Genomic DNA, 23,890 nt, shown 5'->3' with positions numbered 1-23,890 from the left:
AGTACACCCTGGGAAAATCTGATCCTTCCCGCAGTCTCAGTCTCAGGATGATCCCGAGACGTGTGGCCGCCCGTCCCGGCTTCTTCGCCCCTCCCCGCGAGTAGCGGGGATCAGTAGAGGGAAGGAACCAAGCTGGGAGGAATCATGGGGGTGGGGGAGCAGGGGCGGGTTTTGTTTTTTGTTTTACTTACGTTTGCGTTGGAGCGCACGTGCGCTCAGCTCCTTTTTTTTTTTTTTGTGAACCGCCCAGAGACCTTCAGCTATTGGGCGTTATAAAAATGTAATAAATAAATAAATAAATATGGCAGGCACGACATCCTTCTTCCCCCTGGGATGTCGTGCCTGCATGTGGACTAAGGGGAGGATCTCGCGATCAGGATCTCGTGAGATCCTCCCCCCTCCCTCCCGCTACACTGGGCTGGTGGCTGTGGAAAGAATGTGGGGGAAGTGGGGGGGAACGGAGAATTGCTTGGTTATGCGTCTTGCTTCAGCATTTGTTACCATGTGCAAAAGCATCCAGGGAGACGGCTGTCTGTTCATCATAACAGAAGTGGATTAACTTGACATCAGTGCAGGATAGCTACTCCTCCATCTTTTAAATATCATCACAGATGTGGTTTTGCTATCATTTTCTGGACATTCTGCTTTTATTGGCATTGCAGAAGAGAAGGTCTGGGAAAACTCCCTTCAACTTGGCAGGGAGACATAGGGCTGGATTTCTTTCTCTTTTCTTTATTTGCGTGTTTAATTATGTTCCAATTCCCCAAAATGGAAATATAAAAAAGAGAACATTGTTGTGAAATTTTTTCTCTTGGAACGATCAGAGTTTAAAAACTAAACAAGGGAATTATTAAACTGTCCTTTCCAAGAACATGCTAGTAAATGCTTTGTTACCTAACTGTGTTTTTATAGAATGGCAAGTTTCTTTATTTCAGCTTAATGTGCAGCTACTGTTCCACATCAGATGTAATATTCTTCGTATTTGTCATCACTTAAAGGAAGACTTAAGGAGCAATCCTATACATGCTGAGACTGGGGGGAAAAACACCTACAACTCTCAGCAGTGCTGGCTGGGGAATGCTGGGAATTGTATGACTTTTTTTTGTCTGAACATGCGTAGGATTGCACCCTTATGGTTAGTATCCAATGGGCCGCTTACGCCTCCACTGTTTCTCCTGCGACCCACTGATTCTGTTATGCTAGTGGTGGGTCCCGCCGATTCCGTTGTGTGAGCTAGGGTACATCTTGATGAGGGGTTTGCCCCGGAGTGGACCCAGAGTGGCGGCAGGTCATCTATATGACACAGCCGCCATCCCAAAGCTATCCAGGGGCAAACCCCTGAAACTATGCTTAAAAAAATGTGGGCACTTACCCCGACTTCTTTTGCTGCAGAGGCATACCACAGCCGATGGCGACCCCTGATTGGTCACCATCAAGGGGGCAGACTTCCTGGAGATCCAAGGCAGGTCCTGGCGCCACACATCCTTCTCTTCCTCCCCCTCCCGCTGCCCTGTTCCTCCCCCACATTTTTTATTTTTTATCTGTAAATGCGAAGCTTTGAATTTACAGATTAAAAAATATTTTTAAAAAACCATGGGTGGGTGGGGAGAAGAATGGGGCAGCCAGAGGGAGGGCAGAGGGAGGAGAGCTGGTTCAGGCACCGTTTATCCCTCTCTTCCTCCCGCTCCGGCTGCACCGTTCCTCCCCACTCCCTGTTGCTCCGTGTGGTGGCGGCGGCAACTCCGCACTCATGCTCCTTGCCGTGCACATGCCGGGAAGGAGCGCGAATGCAGGAGCCCGAGACGTCGCGGCGCCGACACGCTGCCATCAAGACAGGGCCCGGATCCCACTGCTTGTGCAACTGAGATTTAGTGCTTCCCAGAGGAAGCCTAAAACAAGCAGAAACGCTTGTTTCGTGATTGGGACAGATTGGCGGAGCTCACTTACGAAAGCTCCGCCAACCTGCCCCATCCCAGAATCGAGCGTTTTCATTCATTTCTGGTTGCCCCGGAAGCACCAAATGTCCCTGCTTGCAGGCAGGAATTGGCGGAGCGTAAGGGAATCGGTGGAGGCCTCAGCGTCCCGTTGGATTCCGCCCTAAACTTACGCACTAAAGAATTCTCTTCTATGTACTAACCAAGTTATATATAGTATATTGCTGTGCTCTAAAAAAGGAGTCAAGTTTAGTTTTAAAAGGAGCTAATTATTGCACGTGTGTCAGTATTTTTTTTTCCTATGAGGCAAGAAGAAAGATTTTTAATTTCATAGCATATTTGCTTTGTCTTCTTTATGGGCTTCCCTTCTTATCTTTGTTTTAAACGGCTTTGTATTTACATTGCATGTCTCCAGAGCCCTCTAGATCTGTTCTTCTGTACTTGCTCTGTATGTTCCTCATAGGAATCTGCTTTACTCCAGGTCAGACCATTGGCCCATCTTGCCCATGCCCCCTACTCTGACTGGCAGCCGCTGTCCAGGCTCTCAAACAGAGAAGGGGTCACTCCCAAGAGCTGCTACCTGATCCTTCAAACCGGAGGTGCCAGCCGTTGAACTGGGGACCAGTGGAGGCTCCGATGTCAGTGGGGCAGTGAATCTGCTCTGGGTTTTAGTCAGAACCAGTCAGAACTCTGAAGGAGCTCTCCAAACTTAAGGGTGCCTCATACCTGTGATGTACTCCATAACATATGTGTCTAGGCCCTGGTTCACTCATGCACATTTGTCCCTTGACAACATCAAGTGAGGACTTACACTTCTGAATGGGATGTTGCAGATGACCGACTCCATCCCCCCCCCCCCCCCCTTGTTGGCTTTCTGGGTGACTGTTCCGGGCACATTCAAGGCTCCCCACTTCTCTGCTCCCACAGACCTTCCGGCCAGCAGCCATGTTGGTGGAGCGTTCGGCTGATTTTGGCCGCACCTGGCAGGTGTACCGCTACTTTGCCTACGACTGCGCTGCGTCCTTCCCTGCTGCCCCTCGTGGACCCCTGAGGCGTGTGGATGATGTCATCTGCGAGTCGCGTTACTCGGACATTGAGCCCTCGACTGAGGGGGAGGTGAGTGCAGGGCACCCAGGGGAAACGGGACTGGAAGTGGCGGGGGATGCAGATGAGTTTGGTTCAGCGGGGTTGAACCTCTTTCATCCCGAGGGCCGGATTCCATTTTGGAGATGCTCTCTGGGGCTGCATTCCAGTGGGGCTGAGGCTGAAAGCATAAGAACAGAATAAGAGCCCTCCTGGATCAGACCAAGGGGTCATCTATTCCAGCGTTCTGTTCACACTGTGGCCAAGCAGCTGACACCCAGGGACCCACAAGCAGGATACGGGTGCCCCATGTTCCCCAGCAACTGGTGGGGCCGAACGCAAAAGGAGCAGTGCCCAAATACCAGCATATTTTAACTTAAAGCCCATGCTGCTAGTAACTCACCCTTAGCAAATGCATCTCAACCTGTTAGAATGGGGAGAGAACTGCATAAAAGCCAGGAAGCCACCCAATGGTTGGTGGTTGGTTGGAAGGGGTGGGGCCAGGGGAAGGAGGCGTGGTCATCAAGGGGACCGTGGAGGATCAGATTTGGCCCCCGGGGCCTGAGGTTCTGTACCCCTGGTTTAGCCTCAGGTTTCAGCACCAGGGCAGTAATGTTGGTTATGCCTTGACGTAGAGACTGAGGCTGAGGAGCTGCTGATCGTCCCACACTGGCTTATCTGTCTGATGACAGAACTTTCTTCCTTGCCCTAGGTGATCTACAGGGTGCTGGACCCAGCTATCTACATCCGTGACCCTTACAGTCCAAAAATCCAGAGTGAGTCTCTCTCTGTGAGATATGGGAAGAGGAGTGGGGCATCAACTCAGGCATTGAGCAGGGGGTTGGACTCGATGGCCTTATGGGCCCCTTCCGTCTCTACTATTGTATGATTCTAAGGAGAGGCTGGGCTCACAATAGATCCTGGCTTCTCTTGAGAGGAGTTGGATTCCGGGGCACAAATGGGAGTCTGACACCTGAAAGAGAGGGGCATCTCGGGGTGTGTCTGCGGCGTACGATATTTGGCCTTAAGGCAGAACTCACGCCCACCCCACAAATGCGACAACAAAGCGTCACCCCAGTGTGGCTGCTCTCAAGGTGCAAACCTTACAAGAGACACGCACAGGGCTCGTGATCAGTTCTCATAAAAATGGCTCTGCAGATGCAGCTCCGGTGATCTTGCGCAAGCCGGCTTGCGCATAAGCCTCAAGAACCGCAAACCCCCACCCCCACCCCAATAGGAGCATGCCTGAGGCTTCCATTCTCCCTTGGAGGACCTTCTTTAGATCCCGTCACCGCCTGACATCCAATGGGACTCTGGAGGCGCTTTTGTTGCTCAGGTTTTGGAACGACCTCTTGTTGGGGTGCTTATTAATTCACTTTTAGAATATTTGTGTACCGCCTGTTACGTACAACATATCTAGGCAGTTCAACATGATAAAACTGCCGTGCAAATATAAATTAAGCTAAACCGATCAATTATACAATTTCCTCCTCTTGGGTAGACAGTGAAGACTATTTTAGTTAGGCAGGCTTTCTAGAACCCTGATTTTAATGAGAACTTTGCTGCTGCTTTATACAGTTGTGCCACTGTACTCTGTTTTAAGTGTGATTGCACATTTTGCATTTTGTTGTTTTAATCATAGAAACTGCCTTTATGTTCCTTGGTAGAAAGGCAAGAAAGATAGAAGATAACTTAAATAATTACTACCAATGACAACAAAAATCATTACTCACACGAGAGAGAGAGAGAGAGAGAGAGAGAGAGAGAGAGAGAGAGAGAGAGAGTTGTGTGCTCATTTGTAAAATAGCAGCTCATTAATGAGAGTGTTTTCCAAATGCATGCACTACTACATTTATTTATTTATTTATTTATTTATTTCATAGAATCATAGAATAGTAGAGTTGGAAGGGGCCTATTCATTTATTTATTTAATTTATATACCGCCCCATAGCTGAAGCTCTCTGGGCGGTTTACAAAAGTTAAAAAACAGTGGACATTAAAAAGTATACAAAATTTACAACCTTAAAAAAATATAAAAACAGCAGTATACAGTATCCATTTTAAACAACAGTTCTGGGGTCCATTAAAAACAACAACTTAGCATATGTTGTTAAATGCTGTTAAATGCCTGGGAGAAGAGAAAGGTCTTGACCTGGCCCCGAAAAGATAACAATGTTGGCGCCAGGCGAGCCTCATCGGGGCCTATAAGGCCATCAAGTCCAACCCCCTGTTCAGTGCAAGAATCCATCTTAAAGCATACCTGGCAGATGGTTGTCCAGCTGCCTCTTGAATGCCTCTAGTATGCGAGAGCCCACAACCTCCCTACGTAACTGGTTCCATTGTCATAAAACATTTGTATCCTGCCCTATATCATTAGGATCTCAGGGTGGCGTACAGATAAAACCATACAGTATAAAACCATAAATATACACAGCTAAAAACAAATTAAACCATGGAGCAAGTTAAAATAGTGTATAATTTAAAACAGTAAAAACAATTAAAACAGTTAAAACAATGTGCCATCTTAGTGAATTTAAGCATTAAAGGCTTTGTTAAAAAGCCATGTTTTTACTTAGTTTCGAAATGAAATCAGCGTTGGCCCCAGTCGGGCCTCCAAGGGGAAGGCATTCCACAGTCGAGGTGCCACAGCAGAGAAAGCCCTCTCCCTTGTCCCATCATAGCGTATGTGTTGTGCTGGTGGGATGCAGAGAAGGGCTCCTCCAACAGATCTCAAGTCTCGAGTAGGCACATATAAGGACTATCATGCATAGTCTGGTCCTCTTGATGATGGACTCTCTTTGGTTAGAAGATTTTAAGCAGAGAACATAAGAAAAACCCTGCTGGATCAGACCAAAAGCAGGTCAGGGCTCCCGTATCTTTAACAGTTGCATAGAAAAAGGAATTTCAGCAGGTGTCATTTGTATATACGGAGAACCTGGTGAAATTCCCTCTTCATCACAACAGTTAAAGCTGCAGGAGCTATACTAGAGTGACCAGATTTAAAAGCGGGCAGGGCACCTGCAGCTTTAACTGTTGTGATGAAGAGGAAATTTCACCAGGTTCTCCATATATCCAAATGACACCCGCTGAAATTCCCTTTTCAATAGAGCTGTTAGAGATACAGGAGCCCTGTCCTCCTTTCCATAGGGTCACCCTGCTCTCTAGTCCAGCACCGTGTTCCCACAGTGGCCTGCCACATGCACCTCAGAAAGCCCACAAGCAGGACAGGAGCACAGCATCAACCGCTCATTCGTGTTCCCAGCAACGGGTGTGGAGAAGCATCCTGCCTCTGATGGTGGAGGTCATAGGCCTGTCATCATGACTAGCCTCATTCTCCATGAAAATGATAAGAAACTAGTCGGTCATCTATCAGGGATGCTGTAGGAGCGGAGCAAGGACTAGATGACTTTTGAGGTCCCGTCCAACTCTTATGATTCTTCTGAAAAGCATCCTTTTTTCCAAGGTGGATCCAAGTCCCTGTGTAAATATGTTTCCAGCACAATCACTGGATCCTCATGCTTCGGAGAATGCATACAATTTCTGTAAACCGCCCAGAGAGCCCCGGCTATGGGAGCGGTATATAAGTGAAATAAATAAATAAATAAATAAATAATACATTCAAGACCGGAGTGGCCCGCAGGTGGCCCCTTGGCCTCTCTCTGTGCAGCCTCCTAGCCCAGAGGAGTCCCGCCCACTTTCCCCTGCAACACAGCCAATCAGGGTCACTGGGGGTGGGGGCGGTTTAGCATCCGCCTTCCTCAGTGATCCCATCCTTCCTCCCTTATGTCTGTGCAGGTGTGTATGTACATAACCCACCGCCTGGCACCTGGGTCAAACGGATTGCTCGCTCCTGCTTTAGATAAATGCTCCCAGTGGGTATTGTCTGGTTTTGTTTGTATTTTATGCTTTTTATGGTTTTAAATTTTGTATATTGTATATTTACGCCAACACTGTTATCTTTCAGGCGCCAGGTTAAGACTTTTCCCTTCTCCCAGGCATTTAACAGCATTTAACAATGCTAAGTTTGTTTTCTAACGGACCCCAGAACTGTTGTTTTTAAATGGATACTGTTGTTTTTATGTTCCTGATGGTTTTTAAATTTTGTATACTTTTTTTAATGTTTACTGTTTTAACTTTTGTGAACCGCCCAGAGAGCTTTGGCTGCGGGGCAGTATATAAATGTAATAAATAAATAAATAAAATTTAATGTTCACTGTTTTTAACTTTTGTAAACTGCCCAGAGAGCTTCGGCTATGAGGTGGTATATATCTGTAATAGATGATGATGATGATGATGATGATGATGATGATGATGATATAATAATAATAATAATAATAATAATAATAATAATAATAATAATAGAGACTTCCAACCCTAAGAGAGGGGATCATATAGATGCATACCCAAATCGTTTAGCAAACTTGCTAATAATTCCCCTGGGTTCCTAGCATGGCCTGCAGCTGGCCCTGTCATTGGTTCTATTTGGGCCGGGATAATTTTGGCTGTAGACATGTTTCTGCTTTGGCATTAGCTGGATTTAGCTATTGGCTCCAGGGTGTGTGTCTGGGAAACCGTTCTCTTCCCCCTGCGGTGGGCATTCTTCTAATTTTAACGAAGAGCTTGGTGGAAGGCCAGCAAATCAGACATTCCAGAGCCCAGGCGACCCCAGAACCCGCAACCCAGCTGCTCTCTGGGGCTGATACTTTTCTCTGCCTGCCTTCCTTCCCTCCCCTCCCGCTCACTCATTCTCCCACCCCGATCTCTGCCTCCCAGATCTCCTGAAGGTCACCAACCTGCGGGTGAACTTGACCAAACTGCACACGCTGGGAGACAACTTGCTGGACTCGCGGCGAGAGATCAAGGAGAAGTATTACTACGCCGTGTACGAGCTGGTGCTGCGGGGCAACTGCTTCTGCTACGGGCATGCCTCGGAGTGCGCCCCACTCGCGGGCAGCCCCGCTGATGTGGAAGGCATGGTAAGGCCTTCTCCTGGCTACGTAGGGGACACAGCATTTTCTGCCTGCCCATTTTCTCACGTGTGTTCGCACCCCTAAGCTCCAAAGCCAGCATTGGCCATGCTGGCTGGGGATGCTGGGAGTTGCAGTCCACCAACACATCTGGGGGCTGTCTTGACATCACCACATGGGTGCCGCATCCCTTCCAAAACCCTGCACTTTCACTCCTCCAGGATTGCGCTGGGTAATGCCCACACCAAGGAGAGAGCACAGGGTTTATGGCCGTCTCTCTATGGCTTTCCCCCAATCTCCTATAAAACAGAAAAGGCTCCTTTTCAAAAGAGAAACTTTTCTCCCCATGCCGGAGGCAGTGTGGGGTCTTCTGGCGGCCATTCAGCTTGCTGGCCCACCCCTCCCACGGCTTCCAGTGACCAATAGGAGGTTGCCTTCCACCTGGGAACACCCCCGGAGTGCCTCCAAGCGAGGTCAGACCGGCGGAAGAGCCAGGCTGACCTCGCTCTGGCCGGAAAAGTTGGTGTAAGTCCCTGACTTTTCAGCCGCACATCTTCGCCTCTTTGCCCCGGGGTGGCTCCTAATCTGCGGCTGCATCATTTAATCGATACAGCGTGAATTCGGAGCCAACCTGGGGCAAAGCCGGCATCAAGACAGCCCCCTGGAGGGCACCAGGCTGGGAAGGCTGCTGCAATGCCCCTGTTCCATCTCTGCCCTCAGCATCTCCCATAAGGCTTGTGTGGGGCTAACAGATGTTATAAGCCCTGAAGAAGTCCCTTGTTGAAGGGGCTCCCAGATGGCTTACAGCTGAGTCCCTAGTTCACCCTGCAAGGACCAGGCATCAGTATTTCTAAGTATTGCTGAGCTGGTAGAGGCTTTATCTCATGTGCGCTGCCTCACATTCCCTGTTGAAGGAAAAGAGGGATGTAAACAGAATCAACTAAAACTAAACTGGCAACCAATGCTTGAACTCTGTGCTTTTGCCACAGCTGCGCTTTAGCAATTCTCCTTCTGCTAACTAGGGGAGGTAAGGAAGAACCACGTAGAGCTCTGAAGCTTTGTGCTCTGGCCGTTGGTATATCTCCATAACCTTCCTCCACTTCCCCAAGTGCGCGTGTTTTCAAGTTTATCATAAGGACGAGAATCATGACTTTAAAAAACAATCACTCGGGGAAGCCAAACTCCCTGGCAGACACCAAACGTCACTATTGAGGGTTGCTTCCCTGAACAGGCTTATAATAATATGGCCTTTATCCTTGTACGTGGCGCGGAAAGGGAACTTGCATGGGAGCACAGCCTGCTAGGGTGAGCCGTAGCCCTAGCTTGACGTGGGTAGGGAGCACCGTGCCCAGTCTGGAAGCCTGAGAAGGTACAGAGGTTCCTAGGCCGTGTTTCCCACTCACCGTGGGCGCGGCCTGCATTGTGCCCCTTGTCCCTTCACCCACAGGTGCATGGCCGCTGTGTCTGCAAGCACAACACCAACGGGCTGAACTGCGAGCAGTGCGACAGCTTCCACCATGAGCTGCCCTGGCGCCCGGCCGAAGGGCGCCGCACCAACGCCTGCAAGAGTGAGTGTCCACAGGGGGGCGCTGGAGGGCCAGTGCAGCTGAGCAGAATGATGGGCGCCTCCAGAGGCCAAGCTGAGATGAAGGGCTACCCAGTGGGTGGGCAGTGGCGTTCGGATGTAGGGTGTACCTCCCCACACTTGCAAATGGGAGGGCAGGGGGGCAGACCCCCTTCCCTTTCCCTGAGCCACCGATCAGTGGTTTCTCAGCATTGGGCACTTGTTTTTAAGGTGCTGTTTCTGGTAGGTTTGGATGATGGGTATGGGTATTGAGGACTAGTACCTTTTAAAAAAATAAAATAAAATTATTTTAAGTTGTGCTGAGCCCAGCTTAAAGGTTTGTTATCTTATTGGACCAGCCTGTCCCAGAAGCGAATAGATAGTTTTCCAATTCTCATAGAGTTAGCAGAAAGTAGTGGGTTTTTTTCCTTCTTACTAAGTCTGTTTGCAGCTGGAATTGGGCCTGTCCGGGATGCCCAGTCAGGTGGGCAGTGGTGTTCGGAAGTAGTAAATACCTCCCGTGGGAGAGCAGAATGCCAGATCGTCAGGCCTGGGGTCCAGTCCAGGCCTCCGAGCATCCTCAGAAGGCCACATCCCCCCTTTTTCCTTAAGCTGCTGGTCATTCAGTGCTTTCCCAGTATCGCACGCTTGTTTTTAGGTTGCTGTTTCTGGTAGGTTTGGATGACGGGAGGCGGGATTGTTGGGGAGGGGGATTGGACCCAGACCCCTAGGCGAGGCGGTTGTGGCAGTCCTGACGTTCTCTCCGCAGAGTGCAACTGCAACGAGCACTCGCACCGGTGCCACTTCGACATGGCCGTGTACCTGGCCACGGGCAACGCCAGCGGCGGCGTCTGCGACGAGTGCCAGCACAACACCATGGGCCGCCACTGCCAGCTCTGCAAGCCCTTCTACTACAAAGACCCTGCCAAGGACATCCGCGACCCCAGCGTGTGCCGCGGTGAGGGCAGGCCGAGGCTGCCAGAGGGTGGGCGGGGAATGGGGCTAGGCGGAGTCCGCCCGCTGGCAGGGGCAGAAGGAGTCCCTCAAGGAGAGACTCTGGCTTCCAGGGCTGGGAGAGCAGCCTTGCGGGAGGCTTGGAGGCTGCAGCAGCAGCAGGCCCCTGGATGGGCTGAGGATACCAAAGCCTCGCTCGCCTCTGGGATGGTGACGTATTCTTTCACTTACTCTCCTTTTGAAAGCTAACTTTTGAGACTTGCGTTTCAGGCTCTAGTTTGAACCCAAGGGCTCATCTACGCCAAGCAGGATATTGCACTATGAAAGCGGTATATATAAGGCAGGAGCCACGCTACTGCTCTATAGCCGTATTGAAGGGCACTGACAACTGTTGGGGCCCATTGGCACATCCCATATACGGCTTTCATACCACTTTCATAGTGTTATTATATCCTGCTTGGTGTAGATGTGTGATGGGCCCCAACAGTTGTCAGTGCACTTCAGTACCACTATAAAGCGGTAGTGTAGATCCTTCAGTGCACTTCAGTACCACTATAAAGCGGTAGTGTGGCTCCTGCCTTTTATATACCGCTTTCATATTGCTTTCATAGTGGAATATCCTTCTTGGTGTAGATGAGCCCCCTTTCTTTCCTCACCGCCATCTTTCTAAAGGTGTCAGCGTGCATTTGAGGAAGACCGAACTGCTTAACTCCTTGGCTACTGTCTGATTTTGTCCCCTGTCTCAGCACTATCGTCAAGGGTAGGCGTGGTTGGGCCCTTGCCCGCGACCCACGTCCCACTGACAAAAGCCCACTGGAGCGTGCTGCTCCTCTTCACCGTGGCATACCTGCTTGTTCTTGCTCTCTGCTTGTCCACTTGCCCCTCACTCTGGCCCAGGCAATGGTGGTGGTGAGGAAGAGGAGCGGAAGATGCCCTGGGCTGCTTGCTCCCTGGCTCTCTGCCTGCCAAGCAAGCAAAATGGCAGCAATGAGGAGGAGGAGGAGGAGGAGCAATGGCAGCTAATGACAATGGCAGTGAGGAAGTAGACTCCCTGAGGAAGAAGGGGGACCACTGAGGAGGCCTTGCCCCAAAGGGCCCTCAAAAGCCTGGAGTTGGCAGTGTTCTGTCTCTTGCTCTAGAGCAGCCTTCCTCAACCTGGGGCGCTCCAGATGTGTTGGACTGCATCTCCCAGAATGCCCCAGCCAGCTGGCTGGGGCATTCTGGGAGATGCAGTCCAACACATCTGGAGCGCCCCAGGTTGAGGAAGGCTGCTCTAGAGAGCCAGTGTGGTGTAGTGGCTAAAGTGTCGGAGTGGGAGTCGGGAGATCCGGGTTCTAGTCCCCACTCGGCCATGGAAACCCACTGGGTGACTTTGGGCCAGTCATAGCCTCTCAGCCCAGACCACCTCACAGGGTTGTTGTTGTGAGGATAAAATGGGGAGGAGGAGGATTATGTCTGCTGCCTTGGGTTCCTTGGAGGAAAAAAGGTGGGATATAAATGTCATAGTAAATAGATAAATAATGCCCATAGCATGCAATACCTTGGTGTGGGGGCCACTTGTGGGAGTCTTTAAAACATTCCTGACTGGGAGGTGGCCTTCACATTCCCCCTGAAAGCGCCAGACTCTGCTGTTCCAACAGTACTGCAGATACTTAAGTGAGAATCTCCAAGGGCTGGAAGTCTAGCATCTGATTTCACAAGCTAAAACTGAAACCTCCAAAACTCAAGTCTTCTTTATCATGCATTTTCCACTGTCTCCCTTCAGGTTGGTTGCCTTTGAGCAGAGCGCTCTTTCTTCCCTGCTGAGCTAGCAGAGTTTGTGTGGAGTTTGGCATACAATTCAGCCAAAGGTGCAAAGGGTGCTTCCAGACACTGGGCTCAAAAGGCATTCGTTGTGCTTCTGTTCCACCTTTTTTTCCTTAATGGGTTTTTCCTGGTCAGCAAAAAGACGGAAGCAGCAGTGGGAAAGCATGGGAGGGGGCTACAAATTGAAGACAATGTTGTCTGGACCCTCCATAATATCCTGCGATTGAGGCAGGGAGATTGCATTAGAAAAGCCACATCTCAAAGCGCCCTATAGAGCAAGGAAGCTTGAGGACTAGTCCCCCTTCTTTAAAAAAAATTAAATGATTTTAATGCCAAGCCCAGGTTCTTAATCATATTGGACCAGCCTATCCCAGAACGGAAGAGATCTTTTCTATTCGCAGTAGTGTTAACTTGCCAGAAAGTGATGGGATTTTTTCCTTCTTCTTCCTAAGTTAGATGGGCCTGGGGGGAGTTAGTTATAACTGTTCCCACTTTTTGCACCTGGAATTGTGCGGTCTGTTCAGCGTGTGCCCTTGACAACAACCCCCCTCTCTTTCCCCTCTGCCCTGCAGCCTGTGACTGTGACCCCGATGGCACATTAGATGGTGGCGTGTGTGACACGCACGACGACCCGAGCCTCGGGCTGATTGCTGGACAGTGTCGCTGCAAGGAGCACATCCAAGGGGCACGCTGTGACAAGTGCAAGCCTGGCTTCTTCGGAATGAGCGCAGGAAACCCGCAAGGCTGCCAGCGTAGGTCCCCTTGCCCCTGAGGGGCTAAGAACAGAAGAAGAGCCACGTCGACCAGGGGCCCGTCTAGTCCAGCTTTCTGCTCACCCAGTGGCCAGCCAGCTGCTCACGGGAAATCCACAAGCGGGACATGAGTGCAATGGCACCCTCCCTCCCATGTTCCCCATCAAATAGTGTAGACAGGCATACTGCCTCTGATGCTGGAGGTAGCCATAGCAATCAGGGCTAGTAGCCAGTGGTAGCTTTCTCCTCTAGGAATTTATCCAACCCCTTTTTGAAGCCATCTAAAATGGAGGCCATCACCACATCTTGCGGGAGAAAATTCCATAGTTTAGCTATATGCTGTGTGAAGAAGTTCTTCCCTTTTATCTGCCCTGAACCTCCCACCAATCAGCTTCATGAGTTTTGCTGGGCCTGCCCAGTTCCTCTTCTGAGTCATGCACAGCCGTCGTTCCCCCTCCAGCAAAAGGAGAAGTTGTGGGTGGGCTTCTGGAATGCCTTTTTTTAACGCAGCGGAAGATTTGCTTTGGCCACAGTGGTGTGGCGAATGCAGCAGACTTCTCCTAACCTGGTGGCCTCCGGACGTGTTGGACTGCAGCTCCCAACATCCCCAGCGAGCACACAGCCATTGGTCTTGTTGGCTGGGGATGATGGGAGTACCAGTCCCACACATCTGGAGGCCACTAATTTGGGGAATGCTGGAGTGGAGTGTAGGACTCTGGCCAAGGAGACCTAGGTTTACATTCCCACTCAGCCATGGAGCTTGCTGGGTAACCTTCAGCCCGTGTCTTTCAGGGCGAAATTCAACAAAAGGTCAAATGGGATGACATTTCTGTCTCTTCAAATAGAAGCTGGGGGAGGTTTTAGTTAGGCAACGTGCCGCAGGAGGGAAGGTTAATGCCCTCCTTCGGGGGGAGGGCTGCATCTGCTTTCTTTTCAGAGACATATTGGCCCCATTCAGAAGACACCTTAAACCATGGCTTTAACCATGGTGAATAAAGCAAAAAGCCTTATTCACCATGGTTAAAGCCATGGTTTAACGTGTCTTCTGAACATGGCCTGGCTTTCTGGCTTAACCACCGTGGTTAAAGATGTGGTTTAAGGTGTCTTCTGAACAGGCCCGTACAAATCCAGCAGAGGCTGAAGGGCCACCTGTCAGGGCTCCTGTAGCTTCTGCACTGAGCAGGGTGTGTGTGGACTAGAGCAGGGGTGAGCAGAAGGTAGATCCCTAGATGTTCTGCACTTTGACTTCCCAAAGCCCCTGCTAGCATGAAACTCTGGGAGTTGAAGTCCAAAGCACCAACTCTAAGAAATTCCCAGAAGCAGAGGCAATCCGGCCACGTTTGTTCGATCCACCAGGTTGCCAGTGTGACCCGCGAGGGACTGTGCAGGACGGGCCCCAATGCAACGCCATCACGGGCGACTGCTTCTGCAAGCGGCTGGTGACCGGGCGCAGCTGTAACCAGTGCTTGGTGAGTACCAGGGCAGTCCCACTTTGGCTACTTGCTCTTGCTTTTCGTCACCCGGGCTGATGTCTGCTTCGTTTATTTTCAGCCTGAGCACTGGGCTCTGAGCCCTGACCTACATGGCTGCCGGCCTTGTGACTGCGATGTCGGAGGCGCCCACGACAACCAGTAAGGAGACTGCAGAGAGTATCCTGCACGTGCCGGGGTGGAGGGCCGAGGGAGGCAGAGAAAGGAGAAGATGCGAGCGGGAGCCCAACAAGGCAACATAGGGGATTTACAGATGAGTTCAGGAACCAGCTAGGGCAACATCTGGGCCACGTGCGTCTCCCTCCCCCCCCCGGCTTACATTTTTGGCCGCTCCCACTTGCCGTACCACCAAATTTCATCAATGTTGCAGCTGGGGAGAAATCACTTCAAAATGAAAACCGGCCATTTACTGCTGAATGCTGGTGTTATGGCAGCAAAGTGGAGCTATTTTAAAGCAAAAAAAATGCTTTACATTTTGGCGGAGGGCCCAGGTGGCCCCCTGACCCCTGGAAGATGCCCATCTAGGGTATCTGCATGAAAATAACCGACGCGGGGTGGGGGCGGAACCAGGAAAACATTGTGGTGGAACCTGCTGTCTCAATGGAGCAGATGAGGCGAGTGGGGAGAGAGAGAACCCTGCCATCCTTTTTATTTAATCCTTTAATTATTAAATTTTATACCCTGCTTTTCTTTTACGGACCTTAAAGCAGCAGGGCCTGGTGTTCCCAGTCAGTTCCCCCTTCAGGCACTGAACCTGCTTAGTTCCAGCAAGGCCCCAGCCGGAGAACCTTTGGGATGGCCGCAGAGGATGCAGGCAGGCCCAGTCTCCTGCGTCCGGACCATCCGCTCTCCTTCAGCCTGCTCTTCCTCGCTGCAGGTGCGCCACGGAAACAGGACAGTGCCGCTGCCGCAGCCACATGGTGGGCAGGCAGTGCAGCCAAGTGCAGGCAGGCTACTACCGCATGGTGCTGGACCACTACACCTGCGAGGCTGAAGAAGCACGACTTCACCAGGTGAGGGAGGGCCCGGTGGATGGATGGGGCGGTGGCAGGTGGCGATGGGGACGGTCAGCTGGCAGTTCCTGGCATCCTTGGCTGTGAGCCTGAGGCTTGCTGCTGGGCAGAGCCAGTGTACCGAGTGACATTATTTCCCACAGCATGTTGCTCTGAGTAATGGAGGCTGGCAGCTCTGATTTCGGTGGGGCTGTGTATCCTTACTGGATTTCAATCAGAACCAGCCGGAACTCAAAAGGAGCTATCCATGGTGCTGAACTCTAATGCCCAAAATAGGTTCTGGTTCTGGATGGTTCTTACTGAAACCCACAATAGATTCACAGCTCCACCACAATCGGAGCCACCAAGCCTTCAATGGACCTGAGTGATCAGTGGTATAGTGGAGTCAGGGCCCGGGGCACGTGTGTGTGTGTGTGTGTGTGTGTGTGTGTGTGCAGTACCAGCACTTTTTTTTTTATGAGCAGGGGCTTCTGACATCATCTGCCATCCCTCACCCTGTCCAGGCTTCCCTGCTCCCTCTCAAGTCTTCCCTCTCAATTCTCACAGTAGCGGTGGGGGAGGGAGGATGAATTTTCCCAGTAACAATACATTGTTCCATGTTGTAATGCGAAATATTTGGGGAAGGCCTGGTCTTATGTAAGCTATTGAGACCCATTGGCTTTGCAAAAGACCTTCTCCTGGACCTGGTGGAGATGAAAACTGCTAGAAGAGGTTTGTTGATGTGGATCAATACAGCTTGCCAGCATTTGGGGCTCTTCTTGGGGGTCTCAATGGGGACTTCCATGAGGAGTGCCTGCACTCCAGAATTTCCCATGCCACCGCTGTGAGTGATCCAGCTTTTAGGGGAAGGAGTCCAAGAGTCAAAGTTGGCTCAGAAAGGGCCTGTTCAACCAGTCTTAACTCCCTGCTCTATGTACAGGCAAAATAAGGGCCGAACTGGGTGTGACATTAACTGTGTAAATGCAGTTGACATGCATATTTTTGTGTAACATAAATAGCAGCTGTGGGAAAATCTGAGCAGTCTCAGAATCATGGGAGTTGGGACAGGAAGTTTAAACTCTTTTTCTGCCCCAATCCTGACCAAAAAAACTATTCAAGGTATTAGCTTTGGAGTGGTGGTTTTTGTCAGATGGTGATGCAGAGAGGAGGGGTTTTGATTTGTTAAGGACTGGAAAATATTTTGGAACAAGCTCACCCTGCACATCAATTCCCTGCCATGTTAAAATGAGGAGCCTCTCAGAAAAAGAGATGGCGTCCCTAATTCAGCACCACAGACATGGCTGAACACAGAAGGATTCACACACAAAGCTTTTCTACACGAGGCTGTTATTCCACTGTATCTACTTTTGGTTTTGGCCCAGAATTGAGATCCAAGCACCAGAGGAGGAATGTTTCCTTTCCTGCTTTCTCACTACATCACCTCTAGGTGGCACTGTGGTATAGTGGAAAAGCAAAAAAAAAAAAAAAGTGAAAAAAAGCTTTTTCTTTCAGTTTTACAATGAAATACTGCGCTTTCCCTGCTCTAAAAAAAATTGTCAAATGTGTTCTTTACACTCAGAAGCAAAAGTGGAGTCCTGTCGTCATCTAAAGAACCCATAGACAACTATGAGTAGAGAATGATGAGTGCAAGATACATGCCTCATGTAGAAAAGCCCCTAGACTTTTAAGAGCAAAGCACATAAAATCCTCTGCCTGGATGGATGTCAGTTTTGCTTTCTCACACATTTGTATTTTTTCCCACTTTCCCAATTTTTATTGTTTTCTACAGAAAAAAAATGAAACAAAACTTCACAAACTTAACAAACAATACAATACAACTTGTAAAAACACACATACAAAACATATAAGGCCATATTCCATTTAAGGCATATTCCATTTCTTCATGGCAGACATATGGGCTATCTGTTACTTCACTTTAGCCAGCACAGTATTGTGTATTATGTCCACAGATTATATGTGAAATCCACAAAAATATAAATCATTTTTTCCAGCTCTTGCAAATATTCTATCAGAGGTTTCCAGTCCGATACAAACGAGGTTGTTGATTTTTCTCTTACTAGCACCCTAAGTTTAGCCATCTCCACCAAGTCCAAAACCTTCAGCAGCCATTCCTCCATTGAAGGTACTTTTGTGTTTTTCCAGTATTGTGCATGGAGGAGTCTAGCGCCTGTTGTCATGTACAAAAACAGCGTTCCTCCTTTTTCTTTAAGTTGATCGTCCATAAGTCCCAACAAAAATGATTCTGGTGCACATTTGTATTTTTTAAAGCTCACCTCTTTCTGTCCCGTTTATAAAGAAATGTGTGAGTTTTGGTAAGTTCTCATCAATAAAACCAAACTGAACAACGTTGTTCTCCAGTACACAAGCAGCACCTGGGCCGTTCATCTATCACAGCCTTCCTCAACCTGGGGCGCTCCAGATGTGTTGGACTGCATCTCCCAGAATGCCCCAGCCAGCTGGCTGGGGCATTCTGGGAGTTGTAGTCCAACACATCTGGAGCACCCCAGGTTCATAGAATCATAGAATAGTAGAGTTGGAAGGGGCCTCTAAGGCCATCGAGTCCAACCCCCTGCTTAATGCAGGGATCCACCTTAAAGCATCCTCGACAGGTTGAGGAAGGCTGATCTATCACAACGCTTGTGGGGTGTGTAGTGTGTTTTCTTGAGAAAAGGTCTATGTCTCACTGCTCTCTCTTTTGGCAGGGAGCTGAAATGATGGAGCGAGTGCACCTCACAGGCCGCCCGGTCACTTGGACAGGGCTCGGGTTTGCACGCGTGGTGGAGGGCAGCGTGGTGGAGTTCCAGATCAACAATGTGCCCTTCTCCATGGAATACGATATACTGCTGCGCTACGAGCCTCAGGTGCCCCTTTGGGGATTACCGCCCCAGAACCTCTTCCCCACACCCTCCTCGGTATCGCTGCTGAAATAAGGAAATTGGGGACAGGCCTTTTTTTTTTTTAATTCCAACCTTCAATTTTGAATTTTATAAATCTGGGTGTCAAACTGATAATGAAGGGTTCGGATTTTTTCCCTGAAGTACAGAAAAAGTATTTCTCAGGAGAATAAATATATCTTAAATGCTGACATCTCAGCGACAAGTTAAGATTCTGCAAGAAATAATGCTTTTCAGTTGTTGTTTAAAAAAACATGACCCCAAATTTTGGCTTTTGACAATTTCAAGTCTTGGCTTTCAGCTCCAAGAAATGTGAATTTTAAAACTGTTTGGAATTTTACCTCAGCTTTGCCCTTGGTTCCCAAACCTTCCATGTCTCCCCTGGACCACTTGTGTACTATGGTTTGCCCCGATACTTCATCTTGCCCCACTCCGTGTTTCCTCACTGAGGGAAGGGCTGTGGCTCATTGGTAGAGCACATGGTTTGCATGCCCAAGGTCCCAAGGGTTGAGTTCCCCGGTACTTTCTGGGAGGGCTGGAAATATTCCTGCCTGAAACCGTGGACAGCTGCTGCCAGTCAGTGTTGACAATACTAGGTTGGATAGATCAATCGTCGGACTCTGCGTAAGGCAGCTTCCTATGTTCATCTTCTCTACTCTGATGTGTGCTATAAGAACCTAAAGTCACCAGCTTTTCTTTTTTTACTGGCTTTAACTGAAACCTGCTATATGAAAATTAAGCAGGGGAACTCTTTTCCATCACTTTATTTCCATGCTGTGAAAACCTTAGTCTGCTGATTATTATTTTTTTCCTGGAAGGTTTCTGTTAAAGCCACAGGCGCAGGGCTGAGAAAAGCAATTAGCAATCCTTATTAGGCCCCTCCACAGCATGGCGCTTCCCATCAGCCTCTGAAGCAAGAGACTGTTTTGGGGAAGGTGTCTGCTGCAGCTGCATGTGACCACATTAATATCGGTCAGCTTGCTTCAGAGGGCTGAGTCCTCATAGGTTTGTGGTGTGTGCTCCCTCCCACCCACTGCCATTCACCATTAATTTCCCTCACCTCTGGTAAAAATGTCACTATCTTTTTTACTCTTGGCTAAAAGTGTGGGGACTTGGAAATCGGATGGCCAGGTGGAAAAAAGAGGGAAGGGCTCCTGCACTTTTGATGGTTGTGGAGAAGAGGGGATTTCAGCAAGTGCCGGGTGACCATATGAAAAGGAGGACAGGGTTCCTGTACCTTTAACAGTTGCACAGCAAAGAAAATTTCAACAGGTGTCATTTGTATATATGCAGAACCTAGTGAAATTCCCTCTTCATCATAACAGTTAAAACTGCAGGAGCCCTGCCCTCTTCTGTATCTGGTCAAGAGGGCCCAGCTTCTGCAGGTTAACTGCTGAAGAGAGAATTTCACTAGGTTCTGCTGAAATTCCCTTTTCTATGCAACTGTTAAAGATACAGGAGCCCTGTCCTCCTTTTCATAGGGTCACCCTAAGGAAGTGTCACTTGTCATGCAAGGCACACGTGCTGAAATCCCCTCTTCTACACAACCATTAAAAGTGCAGGAGCCCTTCCCTCTTTTTTGCACATGGTCAGCCTACTTGGAATGTTTTGGTGTTTTTTTGTTTGTTTTTTTGCAAATTAGAGCAATCTCTAGGTAAAGAAGGGAAATTGGCAGTCCTATCCCAGCCTTTCATAGGAAATTGACCTGGTCCATTTAGCCAGGGTAAAAAGATAGAAGTCCAGAATGTAGATATGCACAGGGAGTCTTAAGGAGAAACAAATTCCTTTGGCTAACACTGCTGCTACAGAAACCGTTCCACCTACAGCCTGCCCTGCTGTGTTCCTCATGATGGTCTACTGCCTCATGTCTGATGTGTTGAATCCCTTTAGCCTACAGTGTGTTGGAACACACAACTTCTTCATCCATACACTGACCTGAAAGACCTTGATTTTAAACACCATCTCTGAGGCAGCACCATATTCACCTTGACCTGAGAGACTTTCTTGAAAAGCTGTCTCTGAGGTGGCACCATCTTAACCTTGACCTGACAGACCTCAACTTTAGACACTGTCTCTGAGGTGGCACCATCTTAACTTTGACCTGACAGACCTGAAATTTAATCACTGTTTCTGAGGCAGCACCATATTCACCTTGACCTGAGAGACTTTGGCTTTAGACACTGTCTCTGAGGTGGCACCATCTTAACTTTGACCTGACAGACCTGAAATTTAAACACCATCTCTGAGGCAGCACCATATTCACCTTGACCTGAGAGACTTTCTTGAAAAGCTGTCTCTGAGGTGGCACCATCTTAACCTTGACCTGACAGACCTCAACTTTAGACACTGTCTCTGAGGTGGCACCATCTTAACTTTGACCTGACAGACCTGAAATTTAAACACCATCTCTGAGGCAGCATCATGTTCACCTTGACCTGAGAGACTTTCTTGAAAAGCTGTCTCTGAGGTGGCACCATCTTAACTTTGACCTGACAGACCTGAAATTTAAACACTATCTCTGAGGCGGCACTATCTTAATCTTGACAGCTGCCTCAGAGGCACTGCATCTTACCCTTAACCTCCGAGAACTTGCCCTTAAAACGCTGTCTCTGAGGCAGCACCATCTTATCTTGCTTGGCCAGATTCCCACAGGCATTTCTTGACCCCATACCCATCCAGCCAAGCTGCCCCATGAGCAATGCTGTAAGCTCTCCTCTCCTTTCAGGTGCCAGGAAAATGGGAGGAGGTGAAGGTGTCTGTGGTGCGGCCTGGGCCTGTCCCCACCAGCAGCCCATGTGGAAACACCATCCCTGCTGATGACTTGATGTCCACGGCTCTGCCACCCACATCTCGGTGAGAGCTGAGAAACCGGGAATGACAGTGTTAACTCATACATATCTACCCAGACATGTCCCATTGAGTTCAATGGAATTTATTTCCAGATAAGTATGGCTAGAATTGCAGCCTTAGTGGCATCTTGATTTTGTGAGTAAATGTATCTCACTCTCAGGAAAAAGGGCTATGGGTTTTGAGAAATACCCAAACAGTATCAGGATCATCAGGGCTGCATCCTGGACAATTTAAAGACATCCATACCGTGTATGTGTTTTAGACTCTTGGTGACAGATAAAGAGCAAATTTATATGTGCATGCATTTACATTAATTAAGAAATTCATAACAGTGTGCATTCTTTTTTTTTCTTAAAAAGCAAAAACAATTTCTGCATGATTGACACCAAAGAATTGTGTTAGGCACAAAAAAAATGGAAATTAAGTATTTTTTGCTTTCTTTTTCCTTGGCATAATTTATTCTTTTTCCAAGACTGATGTTTTCAAAACTAAGCTCACCTTGACAGCATGAAAAGGATTTAACAAGGTAATAGATATCCAGAAGTGGAAATAACTGGGGGAGGGGGGAGAATGGGGTGGGGGGAGAAAAGCATAGTGGTTAGAGGTAAGCTGGCAGCAAGTAGCCCTGGATAATACTCAAGGTCCAACAAGATTTCCAGGAAGTGATGCTCAGCCATATTCTTTCTGACCTCCTGTGATCATGAGGACTAGAATTTTTTCAGAAGAGTCACAATAATACCATTTTTTTGTGCAGTAGATCAGTGGAATTCACACAACCCTCAAATATGCACATGAGCAGTAGCAGGGATTCTTCTCCCTTTTCCTCCCTTCCCCCCCCCCCCCCACTTGTGAGTGCCTAGACAGAGTAATACTGAAGTCTTTCCATCACCAACAGGAAGCAGAGAAAGCTGTTTGGATGTGTCAGTCACGTAGCACGGGCACTTGAGGCTGGGATAAGGGCTTCCTTTTCAACCTTGGTGTTCAGGGATTTGCTTTAGGCTCCACACACTATAGAATCATAGAATAGTAGAGTTGGAAGGAGCCAATAAGGCCATCGAGTCCAACCCCCTGCTCAATGCAGGAATCCACCCTAAAGCATCCCTGACAGATGGTTGTCCAGCTGCCTCTTGAAGGCCTCTAGTGTGGGAGAGCCCACAACCTCCCTAGGTAACTGGTCCCATTGTCATACTGCTCTAACCGTCAGGAAGTTTTTCCTGATGTCCAGCTAGAATCTGGCTTTCTTTAACTTGAGCCTATTATTCCTTGTCCTGCACTCTGGGAAGATCGAGAAGAGATCCTGGCTCTCCTCTGTGAGATACCTTTCTGTGAGATACCTTCAAATACCTTTCAAGTATTTGAAGAGTGCTGTCATGTCTCCCCTCAATCTTCTCTTCTCCAGGCTAAACATGCCCAGTTCTTTCAGTCTCTCTTCATAGGGCTTTGTTTCCAGACTCCTGATCATCCTCGTTGCCCTCCTCTGAACTCCCACCTGCTTGTATGCATCCTTCTTAAAGCATGGTGCCCAGAACTGGACGCAATACTCAAGATGAAGCCTAACCAGGGCTGAATAGAGGGGAAACAATACCTCGCGCGATTTGGAAGCTATACTTCTATTAATGCAGCCCAAAATAGCGTTTGCTTTTTTTGCAGCCACATCACACTGTTGGCTCAGATTCAGGCAGGTTGCTACACTCTCCTTTGATATGAACTGGCCCTCCCATTCTGCAGGTATGTGGTGCTGCCCCAGCCCGTCTGTCTGGAGCAAGGGGTCAGCTACACCATCCGGGTGGAGTTCACCCGCTACGGAGGGCGTGAGCATTTGCAAGGCGCTGCAGTCCTGTTGGATTCCGTAAGTACTGAGCGGTCAAGCCCTGGCACTTCCTGTACAGAGAACTGTAGCCTGCTGGAGAAATCGGCTGCAAATGACACATGTTCCTTGCCTCTCTCCCTCCCTCTCATTTCCCTTCCTCCTCAGCTGGTACTGATGCCACGCTACTCCTCCCTGGAGATGTTCATCGCTGGAGACCCCGCCGCCATTGCCCGCAAGGAGACCTTTGAGCGCTACCGCTGTGCCCAACACGCTCGGCCTGTGGTTAAGGCGCCCGCCCCAGAGCCCTGCGCCAACTTGATCACCAGCATGTCAGCCATCATCCACCAGGGGGCACTGCGTGAGTGTAAAATCTGACCAGCCTCAGTAGAAAAAAATCCCTCTGCTCCACTCACACAAATCACAGCCAGGCAGGCCTTGTCACTCACCCCTGGGAAGGGTCTGAGGGCTGCACTGAAAGCATGGCTGGATGGAAGAGACGGTTCCTGGAGACTTGCACCAAGCGGAAAACAATGGCTCCTCCTCTGCATCCATGCGAGCGTCCATGAACAGATACCGTTTCTCTCCATCCTGTTCTGGGGAGGGGAATCTGGGGGTGCATTTTATTTTCCCTCACAGTCCTGGGGCCTATTTATAAGTACTCATTCCTGCTCGCTCATAGCTATAGAGGGGTGAGCCCCAGAGAATGAGTAACAAACGCAAGGCCAGAAGGCAGCCCAAACCCCGAGAGTTACAGAGAAATCCGTGTTTATGAG

The 23,890-nt window shown here is 49.1% G+C and overlaps 2 protein-coding genes across 2 annotated transcripts in view; both read left to right on the top strand.

Annotated features, from left to right (window-relative positions):
• Window positions 1-4,271, top strand: part of LOC134395909 (laminin subunit beta-1-like) — a 75,150-nt gene extending 70,879 nt beyond the window's left edge. Inside the window, exon 28 of the mRNA XM_063122147.1 lies at window positions 4,258-4,271. The gene's annotated coding sequence lies outside the window, so the exon portion shown is untranslated. The remainder of the gene's footprint in view (window positions 1-4,257) is intronic.
• The window catches only part of LAMB2 (laminin subunit beta 2), a 66,288-nt gene that overhangs the window by 15,063 nt on the left and 27,335 nt on the right, over window positions 1-23,890 (top strand). The window contains exons 5-17 of the mRNA XM_063122146.1: window positions 2,862-3,050; window positions 3,730-3,793; window positions 7,791-7,993; window positions 9,432-9,552; window positions 10,318-10,506; window positions 12,881-13,060; window positions 14,417-14,529; window positions 14,612-14,691; window positions 15,428-15,563; window positions 18,266-18,424; window positions 21,183-21,310; window positions 23,036-23,156; window positions 23,283-23,475. Coding sequence (XP_062978216.1) covers window positions 2,862-3,050; window positions 3,730-3,793; window positions 7,791-7,993; window positions 9,432-9,552; window positions 10,318-10,506; window positions 12,881-13,060; window positions 14,417-14,529; window positions 14,612-14,691; window positions 15,428-15,563; window positions 18,266-18,424; window positions 21,183-21,310; window positions 23,036-23,156; window positions 23,283-23,475 — 1,876 coding nt within the window. The remainder of the gene's footprint in view (window positions 1-2,861; window positions 3,051-3,729; window positions 3,794-7,790; window positions 7,994-9,431; window positions 9,553-10,317; window positions 10,507-12,880; window positions 13,061-14,416; window positions 14,530-14,611; window positions 14,692-15,427; window positions 15,564-18,265; window positions 18,425-21,182; window positions 21,311-23,035; window positions 23,157-23,282; window positions 23,476-23,890) is intronic.

Source organism: Elgaria multicarinata, chromosome 3 (assembly GCF_023053635.1).
Source record: "Elgaria multicarinata webbii isolate HBS135686 ecotype San Diego chromosome 3, rElgMul1.1.pri, whole genome shotgun sequence".
Classification (NCBI taxonomy): domain Eukaryota; kingdom Metazoa; phylum Chordata; class Lepidosauria; order Squamata; family Anguidae; genus Elgaria; species Elgaria multicarinata.
Note: the sequence above shows the minus strand (reverse complement) of the source record. Positions and strands in the feature narration are given on the sequence as shown.